We start from the raw sequence: 16735 nt of genomic DNA on the forward strand, positions 1-16735 counted from the left end.
ATCATTGCGACCTGTTCCAAGTCAAGGCACTTTTGAGCAAGCCCAAAAAAAAATGGTGAATTAAGACCGCAGTGAGGGACAGCGAAGTGATCAAGGATGAGCCTCGATAAAAGATAATTAAATAAGGCCGTTAATTACCTTCAAAAGTCGTGTTTAAATTAACCCCAAACACCCAATTTTCGCTCATGCACTCCGTTGGAGTTCCCTTAGTTACTTAGTATGCCTGTAAAGTTTGGGGCCGCTTGGTTTCATGGTTTTTTGAGTAATGGGGGAGATGGATGGACTGACTATAAATGAATTGTTCACAATTACTGTTGGATCATCTGCAGGAACAATGTGAGGAGACATCCATTTTGAAAGGCAAATGTATCCTGGTGTTTTGGCCAAGTCGATTTGGACACAATTGAAGAAGAAATTGATGGATTAGAATTGAGCCGATCTGAAGTCGAGTGAAGAGTGAGAGTGGTGAAGGTCGAGCCATTTTTCAGTTTGGCTGTAAATAAGGAAAACAGAGAGGAGACTTTTTGTTTACGGACCCATTGAAACCGAGAGTAAACAAGAAAGGCACTCGGTAAAGCGCATACCTCTGCCACACAATGCCTGATCCACGAGAACATATTGGGCCCATGGCATTTTTGAAATATCGTGCTATACAGTACGAAATCGTTTTTGGCCCTATCTCTCAATGTTGAAGAATCACTTGAAAAATCAAATATTTCTCATATCCAGATCTGGATCCGGATCTTCACCAAAATCGAATCAATTCCTCCTTGCCAAACACCCAACCTGTCCACCAAGTTTCACCCGAATCCGTCAACAACTTTTTGAGATACAGTCAAAGCTCGTTACTATGCCACCTCGCTTCTATGCCACTCTCGCTATTATACCACTTTTGCTCGGTCCCGACAAAATTCAACACAAAATAAATTTCCTATGCCACCCCCTACTCTCGCTACCATGCCACTACTGTGTGACTGTTAAAAGGCACGAGTCGTGAAAAAGTCTGTATTGCGCAGTGCTCGATTATCACACTCATGTCCAAAGGCGAAGCGACGAACTACAGTCCAGCTGCGCACAACATAACTCAATACGTACGCGCATAGTCAGACTGTGTCAAAACACGCGATTATTCTCTCCGATGCCAGCCACAACAAGCCAATCACAACACGCACACCGAGACACAAAAAAGCGCGAGCACACACACAGACACGCAGGCACACGTACAACAGTGACATCATTTTTTTTCAAATTCAGCCCATAATGTCAGCTCAGAAACGCAAGCGAACCGACTTTACGCTGAAGGAGAAGAAGGAGATCATCGATGCCGCGAAGAAGGAGCCGAATCAGTCCAAGTTGGCCAGGGAGATTAGCAAGAAATGGGGCGTCAAAGTTAAGAGAACCACCGTGAAGGGCATTCTCAGCAAGAAGGATGCAATCGAGGCTGCAATCAAAGCTGGATTTCCATCGAAGTGCATGAAGTTGACGCAGGCTCACGACCCGAAGCTTGATGAGGGAGTGCTCATGTGGCTGAAGCAATCAAGAGGACAGAATGTGCCTGTCAGCGGCGATCTGATCAAGGAGAAGGCGATGAAACTGGCTGAGCTGATGCACATCCCAGACTTCATGGCGAGCGACGGTTGGTTGGGCAATTTCAAGAAGCGCCACGGCATCACGTTCAAGACAGTACAGGGCGAACCTGGAGCGGTGGATTCGCAATCCCTTCTTGAGTGGCAACAACAGGTTCTCCGGCCCTTACTCGGGCAGTTCTCCGCAGACGACGTCTTCAACCTGGACGAAACTGGACTCTTCTGGCAGCTGCTTCCGAACAAGACCATGGCTTTCAGGGGAGAGCGGTGTACTGGAGGAAAGAAAAGCAAGCAAAGGATCACTCTTCTGGTTGGGGCAAACATGAGCGGCAGCGAGAAGTTCCCTCTTCTGGTGATTGGCAATTCCAAGAAACCCCGTGCCTTCAAGAACAAAGAGATCCCGGTCAAGTACAAGGCGAACTCGAAGGCGTGGATGACGGCGGAGCTTTTCGAGGAGATGTTGCGTGCGTGGGACGGACGACTCGGCCAGCAGGGACGCAGAGTGCTGGTCTGTCTCGATAACTTCTCTGGCCACCCTCCCGAGCTCGAGCTGAACAACATCCAACTGGTCTTCTTCCCACCCAACACGACAGCCAATTCGCAACCAATGGATCAGGGAATCATAGAGAATCTCAAGCACCACTACAAGAAGCTCCTGCTATGCCGCCGGCTTGAGGCCATAGACGAGGGAAAGGAGTTCAAGTTCACGTTGCTCGACGCTCTACACATCGCCCGGCGTGCTTGGGAGCAGGTCGTCAAGTCGACGATCAGGAACTGTTTCGCGAAGGCCAAGTTCATCGAAGAGGAGATCCAAACTGAGCCACAGGATGCGGAGCTGCCCGACATCTGGGAAGCTCTGCCTGCCGAGGAAAAGATGCACGAGAACGAGGAGATCGAGCTGTCTGACTTTCTCGAAGCCGACGAGCGCCTCGCGACTGGCGGGTATTTCACGCTGGAGGAGATTGCGGGGGAGATTCTGTGCAGTGAGGAGCCGGTGGAAAGCGAGGATGACGAGGTAACTGTCGAGAAGGAAATCGTTCCGTTCGAGGAAGCCCAGCGCGCTTGTAGCACCGTGCGGAAGTTCACGCAGCAGAGAAGCGGGAAGCCCGGTGTGATGCAAGCGTGCGATCGGCTAGACAACGAGATGCACGAGATCCGCCGAAAGAAGATGCGCCAGCCGACGATTCTTGAAAGCTTTGTGTGTCGTGAATTTCTCGCCATGCCATATGTTAGTGTGTGAACTCTGTTAGTGTGTGTATGTTCTCCGTTCGCTTAGCTTATACAACAGTCGTGCCTTTTACTTGCTGGAATAAATTTTGTCGAAAGATTAACTACAGATGGGTAACTTGAGAAAATAAGGCCGTTTTTACAAAATCTCGCTACTATGCCACTTTTGCTCGGTCCCGACGGGTGGCACAGTAACGAGCTTTGACTGTATCATGCAATTTATCATTTTTGGCACTATCTCTCAATGGTGAATAATCACTTAAAATATTCTAGTAGTAAGATGCGGATCCAGATCCAGATCTTCACCAAAACCGAATCAGTTCATCCTTGTCACACACTGAACCTATCCACAAAATTTCATCTGGATCCGTCCCCAACTTTTTGAGATATCCTTCACACAAAACAAACAAACAAACATAAACAAAGAGAGAGAAAGGGGTGAGAATATCACCTCCTTCACCTTCGGTGGTGGAGGTAATAAGATGTGTGCCTTCTTACTCACCTGCCTACGATACGGGGTGATTACGCCAACTTCCTTTGGGGAGATTTTCGCACCACCACCTTTTTTGGCCTTCTGGCAAAGCAGCTTTTTCAGGTATTCAACAACTTTTTCTGTTTCTGAAACGTTGAAGAACGATGGGTTGCACTCTTCCCGTTCATCCTTGCCAAGAATGCCATGGAAAATGATGGGAAATTCCTGTGGCAAAAGAGATTTGTAAAACATGAGGAACTGAACCTGAGGCACCTCAGATCAGTCACAAGACTATATTAACTCAGTGTGATTGAATTGAAGAAAAAAATAATTGGAGAGATCAAAGATGTTTTGTTGACAACACAAATTTTCACTCGTATGATCGACCAATCCACTGCCTTTTGAAACTCTGATCATATTCAGGTTTTTTTGAGAAGTATTACTCGGCGTGTAAAACAAATAGTTGTTAATGTAAATGGAAGTTTAAACTCGGTACTCTCAATATTATTGGATCAACTAGTGTGGGATAGTAATGAAGAACTGGTCTTGCTGATGTAGGCTAGTGTCGATCTGTGTCCACAGACAAGTAGAACAATGGATGAAATCAACAGGATATTGATAGAGGTATGCGAAGCACCCCAGGAAGCAATGAGAAGCTGACATTTCAGGCCTTAACTCTTCCTCAGAGCAAAGGAAGCAGATTGAATGTACGAGGTGTGTTCAAAAAGTATCCAACCTTAATTTTTCGTGCGTAAACAAATGAAGCTAGGGAGGCGTGGATTGGTGCACGTGTGTTGGCGATCCTAATCCGTATGCGTGAATGTTTTCCCACCTGCAGAAGCTGTCAGTCGCCGACAGACCGTCGATGAGTGAGGAAGTGTAAGTGATCGCCGTCGCATTTTCGTTTTTGACAAATTGATGGAAAAACTTGAACAACACGACTGCATCAAATTTTGTGTAAAGCTTGGCGATTCCCAAGTGGAAACGATCCGCAAGATTCAACAGGCCTTCGGGAACGAAGCAATGGGCACCACACAGATAAAGGAGTGGTACAACCGCTTCAAAGATGGTCGCACATCAGTGGAAAGTGAAGCACGTTCTGGTTGGCCCTCGACATCCTGAAATGAGATCGTCATTGACCAAGTGAGGACCCTGCTGATGCAGGATCGTCGAATCACGATCAGAGAACTTGCAGACGAGGCGGGCGTCAGCATTGGATCCGTTCATTCCATTGTGACTGAGGATTTGGGCTTAAGGAGAATCTCAGCGAAGTTCGTGCCAAAGCTGCTAACGATCGAGCAGAAGCAACTCCGTTTGGAGATCACACAGGACATGCTGGAGACTGTGAACAGCGATCCCAACTTATTCAACAAAGTGATCACTGGCGATGAGACCATAGTGATCCGTCATTTTGTCAAAAACGAAAATCCGACGGCGCTCACTTACACTTCCTCACTCATCGACGGTCTGTCGGCGACTGACAGCTTCTGCAGGCGGGAAAACATTCACGCATACCGATTAGGATCGCCTACATACGTGCACCAAACCACGCCTCCCGAGCTTCATTTGTTTACGCACGAAAAATTAAGGTTGGATACTTTTTGAACACACCTCGTATGTGTGTATTGGGATTCGCTAGATATCCGTTATTGTCGGGTTTTCAGTGTGTGTGTGTGTGTGTGTGTGTGTGTGTGTGTGTGTGTGTGTGTGTGTGTGTGTGTGTGTGTGTGTGTGTGTGTGTGTGTCTGCAACGCGAGGCTCCACAGCACAAACCAGCAAACCGATTTCGATGAAACTTGGCGATCAGGTGCCATATGAGCTGGGAGTGTGCGCGTTTGAGTTTCTTTGCTAAGCAACCACCCGTTGCTATGCAGCGGCCGAAAAACCGCGTTTTAAGAACCCAAATGGTAACTGACATAACGTGGCTTCTATATTAGGTAGAGCGACCGGACCAACTCCTGCCTATTCCTTGCATCCCCATCTAGTTATCGCCACAGCATAACGTTCCTCTATCTCTCATAGTTTCCGAATGGCAGCCCTCCGAATACAGAAAGGTGGTGAACCAGGGAATATGTTAAGTGACCTTGACCTCGGAAACCGTCGACGCGGAACGTTCAAATTCGGTGTATGGAAAGAGTTTAATAACTGCTACAAAATTGAACCGCAGCATTTTTCCAGATTCCATCACCAAGGGTGTCGCGGCAGAAATACGCAAAATTCGAAAAAATACTTTTTCTTGACCGACGTTCACTATTTTCAATACTTGTCCTAAAGTTTTGAATGTGGAGAAACGAGACTTTGGAATTAAACACTTCGAGATATTTAGAAAATTTTACTTGAGCCGATTTTTGATTTAGGTTTTATTTTTCAAATGGTAGTCCTGTGAGGAGTGCCAGTTGGCAAAATACGCAATAGGAAAAATCTTGCCAGGCAGAGGAACAATTGTATGTGAACCAATACGTCTTGGCAATGAATCTTCGTTAGTGGATTGGTCAGAATGAAAAGCATTGTATCCAGCGCTTCGATCCTATCGGATCCCTCGTCGCCTACCGGCTTATATATTATTTATATTTATATATATATATATATATATATATATATATATATATATTATATATACGAGCCTGGTGTTGGCTTAGTGGTTAGGGTGGCGGCTTGGGATCCCAGGGTCCTGAGTTCAAGCCCGTTTGCTGCTGAATTAACACCAGGGGGTTGACTCAGCCTGTCATCCTTCTGAGGTCGGCGAAGTGAGTACCAGTGTACTGGTCCCGGTGTATGCCCGGTTAGAATAGGTATACCATATCCCTGTGTGTCGTAAGAGGCGACCAGGGTTGGCGTCAGGAAGGGCATCCGGCCATAAAACATTGCCTCAAGAAAAAGCCAAACCCCTGCACAGCAGGGAAAAATGGCTGTAAAAACGGTCATTTATATATTATATATACATATATATATATACATACATATATATATATATATATATATATATATATATACATATACATACATATATACATATATGTATATACATACATATATACATATAGATATATACATACATATATACATATATATATATATATATATATACATATACATATACATATATATATATATATATATATATATATATATATATATATATATATATATATATATATATATATATACATATACATATATATATATATATATATATATATATATATATATATATATATATATATATATATATATATACATATATATATATATATATATATATATATATATATATATATATATATATATATATATATATATATATATATATATATATATATATATATATATATATATATATATATATATATATATATATATATATATATATATATATATATATATATATATATATATATATATGTGTTGCACTAAGTGGTTTGCCATTTCCTTCCCAGAATTCTCCATGCTCTATCCTTTTAAATGCTGAACACAAAGTAAGGAAGCAGCACGTACCATTTTTGAAGTCTTTGGTGTGACTAGGCCAGGCTTCTAACCTCTGACCTCCTAGAATCACAGTGGACACTCTAACCGTTACACCACCGAGTCTAGTGGGATAGGCACAGCTCCACTTAATTTTGCAAGACAAGTGCACACACCTTCTTCCGTGCTGCTTTTGGAAGATGCTCCCAATTGCAGAAGGAATTGCGAAGAATCTCGTCAGCACACACTTTAAGTTCGTTGTCATAGAACATCATGTTTGGAACCTTTAGAATATGAGGGTGAGATCTGGGGATAAACAAATAGCAAACCACATGAACCTGTTAGTACAACTTTTACCTTGATGAGCAATTTTAGTCATTTATTCAATGTAAATATACAAATTAAAGGTTTTTAAGCCCTTAACTCTTATGACAAATTAGGCCGTCACTATTTTGATGAGCTTTGACAAATATACGATTAAAAGCATGGTTGGGCGGATGGGGGGGGGGGGTTGAGGGTGGGCAGGGGTTACGGGTCTTCGGGAAGTTGGAAAATAAAGGTCCAGGTGGAGTTAGCAACAATTTATTTATTGATTTGAGTTTAGTGATTTTATTCTGTTTACATTAGAGTGAATTTGGGAATATCAGAGTGAATAAAAATCGGGATTGGAGAGTAAAAACTCTGGGAGGTATGCGAGGTAGGTGTTTCGAATCCCGGTCAAGCCGTACCAAAGACTTTAAAAATGGTACGTGCTGCTTCCTTGCTTGATCCTCAGCATTAATAAAGGAAAAAGCACGGATAACTAACTTATGCAGGCTTTGATGGACCGAATGGCCTCCTCTTGCGTTGAAGTTCCTTGAAAGGGAACTCATAATATTAACGACAGAGTTCATAAAACATGCTATCCCACGCAGTGTTCAAGTATATTTTTCAATTTAAATAAAATAATGATTTTAAAGATCATTGGGGGAAAAAAATTCCGGAAGTTGCGCGCTATTGGCGCAGTCTTATAAACCACCCAATTGAACACACCCAAGTGCGACGAAACAGAAGGGTTTTGAAAGTGCAATGAAGGTGATTTGTGTTCTTCAGTGCTCAAGTATACAATTCAAATCTTTTGTTTTTTTTGTGTGCGTATTCAAGGCTCATGGAAGAGCAAGAACACAGAACAGATCAGAATGTAACATAACATAAATGGAACAGCAGAGGAGGAGAGAAAAACACCACCAGCAGAGCTGAGGGAGAAAATAGATGGAGACGGGAAAACAAGGGATGCGGGTAACGATGAGGGGTATGGGGAGAAGGCAAGGGAAGGACAATATGGATTCAGAAGCAAAATTTTGGGAGGGGTGGGGAGTGGTTTAACAGGTGTATAAAACAATGCTTTTGGGTGGGGGATGATTTGAGATGGTGGTGAACAGCTGTCTTGAAGACTTGGAGGGAAGAATGAGATTGAAGAGAATGAGGTGGAAGTTAGTTCCACAGGTAGGAAAAAAAAAGAGGAACAAATGAGTGGAGGTGATCAGTGTTTCTGGATTTAGGCAGTTTCACGAGAAGGGGGTTGCTGGTGGACCATGTGCATCATGCAGATACCTGGGGAGAGGGGACGGACAAAGCACGGAGAAGGCAGAGGGTGGAGGACCAGAAAGGAGGTGGAAGAAGACAGAAGGACCACGTAAGTAATAGACCCATAGACCCAACTCCATCGTGAGAGATTCCAATGATCTTGAAGGCCTTGGTTTCCATGGTGTCAAGCTGAGCAAGGTGTGAGGCAGGGGAGCCAGGCCAAATGGGAGAGCAGTACTCCATCAAGCTGTGGATGAAAGCCTTGTAGATGGATGAGAGTTCATGTTTGGCAAGGAAGGACCTTGCACGATCCGGAGGATGCCCAGAAGGAGGATCCGGAAGATGCCTCGTCGGCGTCTAGCTTTGGAGACCAACTTTGAAATGTGGCTTGCCCAAGCGAGATCAGAGTTGAGACTGAGACCCAAGAGCGTGAGTGACTGAACTTCTTTGAGAGCATTGTTGAGAAAGTAGATGGGAGGGTTTGCAGTATGTAGTTAAGAGGATCCGTTTTCGCACCATGTTTGTGTATTGCAGTGATATTGGCTAACTTCCAGGCAAACGGAAACTGCCCGAGATAGAATTATCAAGTGAACAGAGCAGAAAGAGGATGAACAGCAACAGCAGAGAAGGTTTTTTTTCGGACACATGCACTGATGCTGTCTGGGCCTGTTGCAGATTTGGAGTCGAGGTGTGTCAGAAACCTCTCCACCTTATCAAGTGGAAAATAGACAGTATCCAAGAGAAGTTGGGTATGAGGGGGTATAGTAGAAGAAGTGAGGGGTAGGGTACACAAGCTTTGGAAGCAAACAGAATTGAGGCATTCAGCCTTTTTATGAGCAGAGTCAGCTGTGGTGCTATTTTAAGTGAGGGAAGGCATGGAGGAATAACATACACCAGAGACAGACTTGACAAGGCACCGCCTTTGAAGAAGGAGGCAGGTTTGAGAGTTCAGCCTTGAGGTTAACCAGATGTTGTTTTCTGGCTTTCTTGAAAGTGGGCACACACTTGTTCCAAGCTTTTAGGAATGAACTGAGAAGGTGCTGTTGGTAGGAGCGGGAAAGTGGGGAGGGCATTGGGAAAGCGGGAAGGGGGCGGGGTGCTGGGGAAATAGGATGGGGTCGGGACATAGGGAAAGAAGAGAGCGCCTGTACGAAGAGGGAGAAGAGAGGGCCAGGAAGCAAGGGAAGAATAGAGAGGCCAGGATGCAGGGGGAGAAAAGAAGGGTGGGTACACAGTGGGAGAAGAGAGGGGCATGGATGCAAGGGGAGAAGAGAGGTGTCGGGAAGCAGGGTGAGAAGAGAAGGGCCGGGAAGCAGGGTGAGAAGAGAGAGGGCAAGAAGGGGGGGAAGAGAGGTGTCGGGAAGCAGGGTGAGAAGAGATGGGTCAGGAAGCAGGGTGAGAAGAGAGAGGGCAAGAAGGGGGGAGAAGAGAAGGACTTGGACACAGGGGAAGAAAGGCGCCGGGACACATGGGGAGAAATAGTGCCTGGGATGCAGGGAGAGAAGAGAAGGGGTGGGGAGCAGGAGAAGAAGAGAGGGGCCAGAAGGCAGGGGGAGAATATAGGGGCATGGATGCAGAGGGGAAAAAGAGGAGGCAGGACGCAGGGGAAGCAAGTAGGTTGCGGGAAGTGAAGGAAGCATGGAGGCGCCGGGGTAATTGGTGGACGTCGAGCAGGGGTGGGGGAGCTTGAAGTCTGTTTCGGGGAACCCAGGTGTGAAGATGACATGAGGGAGTTTGTCACCGTAGTCCCACACAGAACAAAACGGGTTGGATTTTATAGCACTCAGTATTTTAGGGGAAGGAGCTTAAGGCAACTTGTTGTTGAGGGTGTCTTTCCTTTCTTTGCAATTGCTGAAGCTGCAACTCTTATCACTTTTTATATTTCATGACCATGTTTGTTGATGCCTATTTTTTCAGCAGGTTTAGATCTATTGTTCTGCTCAATTAAAAAAATAGCTTTTCATTGCTGCAATGTAAAAATATTGATTTTTGCACAGGTCTCATTCTTTGTATACAAGATTGGGGCTCATGGAAGAGTGAGGTGAGCGGGGATAAAAAGCCAATGTACTGACTGGAATAGTGGAGTAATGGGACTACAGTTGGACACAAATAAGGGAATGAACTGAGAGAGAGAGGGAGAGAGACAGACAGACAGACAGACAGAGAATACACAGTAACCTGCAAGTAAAAGTTGGGTTAGTTCGTGTTAACGGGGTGCAAAATATTGTGGGTAATGATGAGGGATGACACGAGGTGGCTGTGCACCACCTCCTTGAAACCTTGGAGGGAAGAATGTCATTGAACAATCTCTTGGAGGTAGTTCCACAAAAAAAAAGAAAAGAGCTTAGGTGTGCACAAAGCCTGGACTTTGTGGATTGAACCGGGGGAAGGAATTCCTGGAAAAACGTGTACACTGGAATACCTGGAGATGGTCACAGGACTACGAGAGCAGAGGACACTCGACTGCAAGAGAGTCAGTAAAAAAAAAACAGAGGCCATCGACATGCTAGTAATGTGAGAACATCAGGCCTTGTGCTTTGGCTTCAACGTAGAACATACTAATAATGTTGAGACCTTTAGACTACACAGATTCCAAGAGAGCCAGATGTAATTCTGTGGGCCCAACCCAGAGGAGAGCCAGGTAGACTGTGAGTCGTTTGCAATTTATCAAGGAATGACTTGGAAAGACGATGGATTCCTCGTCTGCGGCTGGATTTGGAAGCCAGCTTTGCTATCAAGTCAACCGAGGAGAGGTCTTTAACCCACCGGTTAAAGGGTATTTCACAAAAGTGCAAGCATATGTGTTTTGGACCTACAAGTCCTGGAGGATGCAGAGTCCACAAAAGGTGAAATTTTCAACTCTCTCAAAACATAGGAGCAACAGTTCTGTCCTGAGATTGTGATGAAGGCTGTGGGTTGTGCCGATACAAAAGGCAATATCAGGCCAAATAAAGAAGATAACACATTATGATAAAAAATAAATAAAGATAATAATCACAAAAGTACTATATATTTGAAAATGAGTGAAAACAATATTTGACTACATGAAAGTTGGCAAACAGCCCTGGAGCTTTGTGGAGAAAGTCTGTTAATTTTATAATATGGGAATCAACATCAAATCTTAAATGAACTAAATTAAAGCCTTAACTTAAACAAATGGCTTACTATATTCTCTTGAGGGACAAATAGTATTATGGCAGTGCATTTCTCTCCCACACACCTCTCACCCCCTCTAATTCCCGGATTTGGGATGGGGCCTCTGCCCTAATAAGTGTCAAATCAAAATATGGCCGAAGGGAGAAAAAAAAAAAGCTACCAGATTTGGGCAAAGTCATTATTTGAAGAAAATACCAGAGAAATAAAATCAAGCTGCACTGAAGGTAAATATTTTGATTGCACAGGTAAAAGTTATTAATAGTATTTCGCTAAGAAACGTTAATGCTTCATGGTTTTCATGCCTTCCTCCGACTCAAAACGTGCGGTCATCAGCCAGGAGACAAAAGCCTGGTGTTGGCTTAGCAGTTAGGGTGGCTGGCTTGGGATCTACGGGTCCTGAGTTTGAGCCCCTGTTGGATTAAATTCGTTGAATTAACACCAAGTGAGGTTGACTCAGCCTGTCATCCTTCCGAGGTCGGCAAAATGAGCACCAGTGTACTCGTAATAAGGACATTGCAATAGGTGTGCCCTCAACCAATGATGCAACCAGCAGCCGCAGGCTGCACACGAAGAAGAAGAGAAGAAGCCGGTGGACACGGACGATGCAATACATGTAATGCATTGGGTTGAGGGAACTTTGATTAATGAGAATGAACCACCTGCCTGTAGTTGTTCAGCAGTTTTGTAACAAAGTTGACGTCGTAAACTGGTTCTTTCTCCCTCCGCCGGTACAGAGGGTTGGACGTCATGAGTCTCTCCAGCAGAGACATTTCTGCACCCAAAAGAAAAGGAATAATTCACAATGATTACAGAGTCGTCAAATTGGTAAAAACACCAAATACCACAAGCTTAAAGGGAAACGTTTGGGCCCAATTTCGACCGTAAAGTGACTACCATGAAGATGTACAATCAACGCTGATTGCCCCAGGAAGGTATATTTATTTAATCAGAGGGCATTTCAGGGCGTGACACCGCCTATGGAGGCTTAAATGGACTTCAATTGTTGGAGAGATTTGATTTGATTTTTTGTACAGACTATAATGCATGGAGATGCTTGTAATCTATCTACTACAATGAATAGAAGTTGTGTTGCTGTGGCTATGTCAGCAATATTCACTCGTCGATTGGTCATGGCACTCGCCAATTGGGTGTGCCCATTTTTCCTTCACTTGTTGATTGGTCGCAGCACTGGCAAATTGGGGGTGACCGTTTTTCCCAGCATCATTATTCGTGTCTATTGTCATCATATCTATCCGTGTTAGCAGACAATGGTCCATCTAGGTGGTGCTAGTCCCACAATTTCCTCACCTCGTTTTTCCTCATCTCTCACAGCAATGATTACAATATTGGTGATTATGGTGCAGTATCTTTATCCCATGCTTTCCTCACCTCGTGTTTCCTAATATCTCACAGCGGTGATTATTAGTCCCCTCCCAGTTTCACCAGAGGGAACAATAGGTTCACTTTCTGAATGTCTGTCCCACTTGTGGTTTTCCAGACTTTTTTCCCCATACCCTTGAACATATCGAACTGAAACTTTATTATGATAAGTTGCAGAACAAGTTTGAGTTTCAGCGCATTTTGTCATTTTTTCACAGACTTATGCCTTTGTTGGACTTTGAAAATATCACATCAGAAGGGCATATTTATTGCAAAGCATTTCTTGCTCTTGTTATATTGGTGATTACGGTGCGGCATCTCAGTACAGGCCTTCCTCAACCCGTGGACTTATCCTGGTGATTACTATGTTGATCACGATACTATCCTTGACAGTTTTACATTTCTTTGGCTCTCCAGACATGAAACAGCCATCAGTGTTCAGTGGGCTGACATGGGTACTCACACCTGGAGGGTGGGAGTGCTGCAAGTCAGATTAAATTATGGGTGTGGACATTATGATGCATTAGATTATTGCATTATAAACACAAGATAATTGTAATTTCTCCTTAAATGACACAACACAGAGCGAGGGAGACCACCTGTTTTACTCTTTCGTTGTGAGTAAACATATGGTTTATGTTGGTGACACACACACACACACACACACACACACACACACACACACACACACACACACACACACACACACACACACACACACACACACACACACACTAAAGAAAGGATGCTGGTTACAAGCGAGGGTGTCAGAAAACTTCTTACCAAGGCCATGTTTCTTGGCTAATGAAGACCTCAATATGGGTCCAAGTTGTTTTGGGTCTCCAGCCAACACCAGCTGTCCTCCTGTAGGATTGTCTCTGGACATAGGCTTCAGAAGACCTGCGCAAGTCAAATGACAATTGAAAGACAGGAGAGTCATGGTATAGTTGGCACTTTATAACCACTGGGTAGGTCAAAGCAAGTAATGCAGCATTTCAGTGGACCTTTTATTTTTCATCGAAGGTTCTTGAAGGAGGTTGTAGTTATACTGCAATAGGCCAAGAACATTAAGTGGCAATAATACACAGGGTTTGATCTAGGCATCCTAGCTTTATGAGTTGTGTGCTTATATGGGAATGCCAAAAAAGCCAAATCTTCCCTTGTTTTATTCTAAACTACCAAAGAATAAGGAAGGGAGGGGAGCGAGGAGGGGTGTGGGAGTGAGGAGGGGTGTGGGAGCGAGGAGAGGTGTGGGAGCGAGGAGGGGTGTGGGAGTGAGGAAGGGTGTGGGAGCGAGGAAGGCTGTGAGTGAGGAGGGGTGTGGGGGCGAGGAGGGGTGGGGGAGCGAGAAAGGAGGGTGAAGTGAGGAGGGGTGTGGGAGTGAGGAAGGGTGTGGGAGCGAGGAGGGGTGTGAGTGAGGAGGGGTGTGAGTGAGGAGGGGTGTGAGTGAGGAGGGGTGTGAGAGTGAGGAGGGGTGGGGGAGCGAGAAAGGAGGGTGAAGTGAGGAAGGAGGGTGGAGCGAGGAAGGCTGGGGGAGTGAGGAAGGAGGGGGAGCAAGGAGGGGTGCAGAAAGGGAAGGCAGCGTGAGGCGTGGGCAAGGGAAAGCAGCGTGAGGGGAGGGTCTGTCCGGACATAACCACCATCCGGATACGTCCAAAGAGAAACTACTGTCCGGACGACAGGTATACTAAAGGGGGAGGGAGAAAAAGAGGGGAGGGGAGAGAGTGGTGGAGGAGTGAGGAGGAAGGGAGACCGAGGAGGGGTGGGGAAAGGAAGGCAGTGTGAAGGGAGGGGAAAGAAGTGTAATGGGAGGGGAGAGAAAGGTAGCGTGAGGGGAGGGCAAGGAAGGCAACATGAGGGGAGGTTCTGTCCGGACAGAACCACCATCGGGGCACATACAGAGTTAACCACCATCTGGGAATAACCACTGTCCAGATATGTTCAGGGGTAGAGAGAAAGAGGTGTAGGAAGATGCTGCACTGTATTAGGAGGGGGTGGAGTGAGGATGGGACAAAGAGAAAGAGGTGTGGGGGTAGGGTAGTTCGCAGAGAATATGTTACACTTTATGAACAACACACAGACACACACACACACACACACACACACACACACACACACACACACACACACACACACACACACACACACACACACACACACACACACACACACACACACACACTTATTAGTATGGATTACATACAATTAAGAACTGTTCCACTCACCTGCTACAGGGATGAGGCATTCTGGTTCAATGGCATGCGCTGCCTCATCCACAAACACGTGTGAGAAATGGCCGGGTGGGAAATCTGCCGAAACAAGTCTGCCAGACAAGAATTGCTACAATGAATTAAAAGCTTAACTTTCGCAACACAACATGTCAACATACCTTCAGAGGAAGTTTAGACACAACCTTAGGCAGGGAAACCTTTGTGTTAAACAAATATAAGTGGGCAACCTTAAGCAGGAAAGCCAAGCAGTGACATTTCATCAGAAACAAGCCTGGATAGTAAAACAGTCATCCTGGTTCGGCATCTTTAAAGAGTCATTATATAGCACAACCGCAAAGCACACAGTCATCGATATTTAAAAGTGGCCATAACACAATACAATTCTGCATTTTTCCATCAGGATTTGAACAATAATTCCATGCGTGAAACTGCAAAATCTATGAAAAAAGTAAAGTACCGAAGAAAATGACTCCGGGGGCATACCCCCCTGGAAATTTTTTAAAATTGATGTCAGAATGCGCATTTCGGGGGTGATCCTGTCCAAATAATAACTAAAAACAAACAATGCAAATGAAAGTGATAAAAGTGATATGTGAGGAAGAAGTTTTTTTTTTATTTCACCTGAACAGCCACTGATAGGAAGATTATTTTCAGTTAGTTCAGCATTTTGTTGTCATAAAATAAATGAATACTGAATACACATACCTTTCCAGGACTTTTAATAGAAGTAGTTTAAAGGGTTGGGGAGGGTGGTGGTGGGGGGGGGGACTGTGGGTGTCACACGTCATGTGCTGGAGCAGTTTACCGGAATCACCCTCAAACCAGAGCATTCACCAACCCCTTTAAACTCACGTGTTTTGTAATGGAGTGATTTTCAAGAATCCTCCTCCTCCAGTGTAAACCAGAGCATTCACGACTCCCTTATGTTATCTGCGCATTTCTTTACTTGACGGATACCGGACTTGTTAACGTCATAATGTCTGCTCAAAACACCTCGCCTGGCACCCCCTGTTGTGTGTTCATGGCCATTTTGATGAGATTGTATTTTCTGCATGAAGTGGGTTTTCATTACATCGATCCTAAGTGTAATTTATTTATTTAGTTCTCTGCCCGTTTTCATGTCCGTCTCTCTTTTGTCCCGGGATTCTCAGTTTTCGCCGTCCTGCACCTTCTTATAATAAACTCTTATTTTGTAACAACGCGTTTGGTGTGGTGACTGGCCATTGCAGATTTAGCATGTGAGAAATCATTTTGGCACGGCTTCAATGGCCAATCCACAGGGGAGGTTAAAATTGGTAATGTTCTCAAAAAAGACATCAACAAAATTAACAATTCGAACCACCCCCTACAGCAGGGGTCAGTGAACACACACTATGCCACATGCACAAGGGAGAGATGCAAGTCAAAATAAACAAATGAGTCGACTCTATCAGTGTCAATTTTTTTCGATATCGATATACCAGTTGGGTAATACCAGTATATACCTGGATATCGAATTTAAAAATAATTTTAAAAATAATTAATTCATCGTTTCTTTTTCACGCATGTTCAAAAATACGCAATGGTTCGATGATCCAATGGTCCATTACGTATTCATATATGACGTACACATCATTGACATGATCATTTTTCAAAAGCTTTGCAAGCTTTTCAAG

The 16735-nt window shown here is 44.5% G+C and overlaps 1 protein-coding gene across 4 annotated transcripts in view; it reads right to left on the reverse strand.

Annotated features, from left to right (window-relative positions):
• LOC147019200 (RNA helicase MOV-10-like) overlaps positions 1-16735 on the reverse strand; it is a 132130-nt gene that overhangs the window by 17636 nt on the left and 97759 nt on the right. For all 4 annotated transcript variants that reach the window (XM_085899526.1, XM_085899525.1, XM_085899528.1 and 1 more), the window contains 5 exons: positions 15075-15172; positions 13633-13749; positions 12133-12241; positions 6924-7053; positions 3316-3510 (listed from right to left, as the gene is read on the reverse strand). In XM_085899526.1, coding sequence (XP_085755652.1) covers positions 3316-3510; positions 6924-7053; positions 12133-12241; positions 13633-13749; positions 15075-15172 — 649 coding nt within the window. The remainder of the gene's footprint in view (positions 1-3315; positions 3511-6923; positions 7054-12132; positions 12242-13632; positions 13750-15074; positions 15173-16735) is intronic.

Source organism: Eptatretus burgeri, chromosome 10 (assembly GCF_056783735.1).
Source record: "Eptatretus burgeri isolate ZD-2024b chromosome 10, Ebu_testis_v1, whole genome shotgun sequence".
NCBI lineage: Eukaryota > Metazoa > Chordata > Myxini > Myxiniformes > Myxinidae > Eptatretus > Eptatretus burgeri.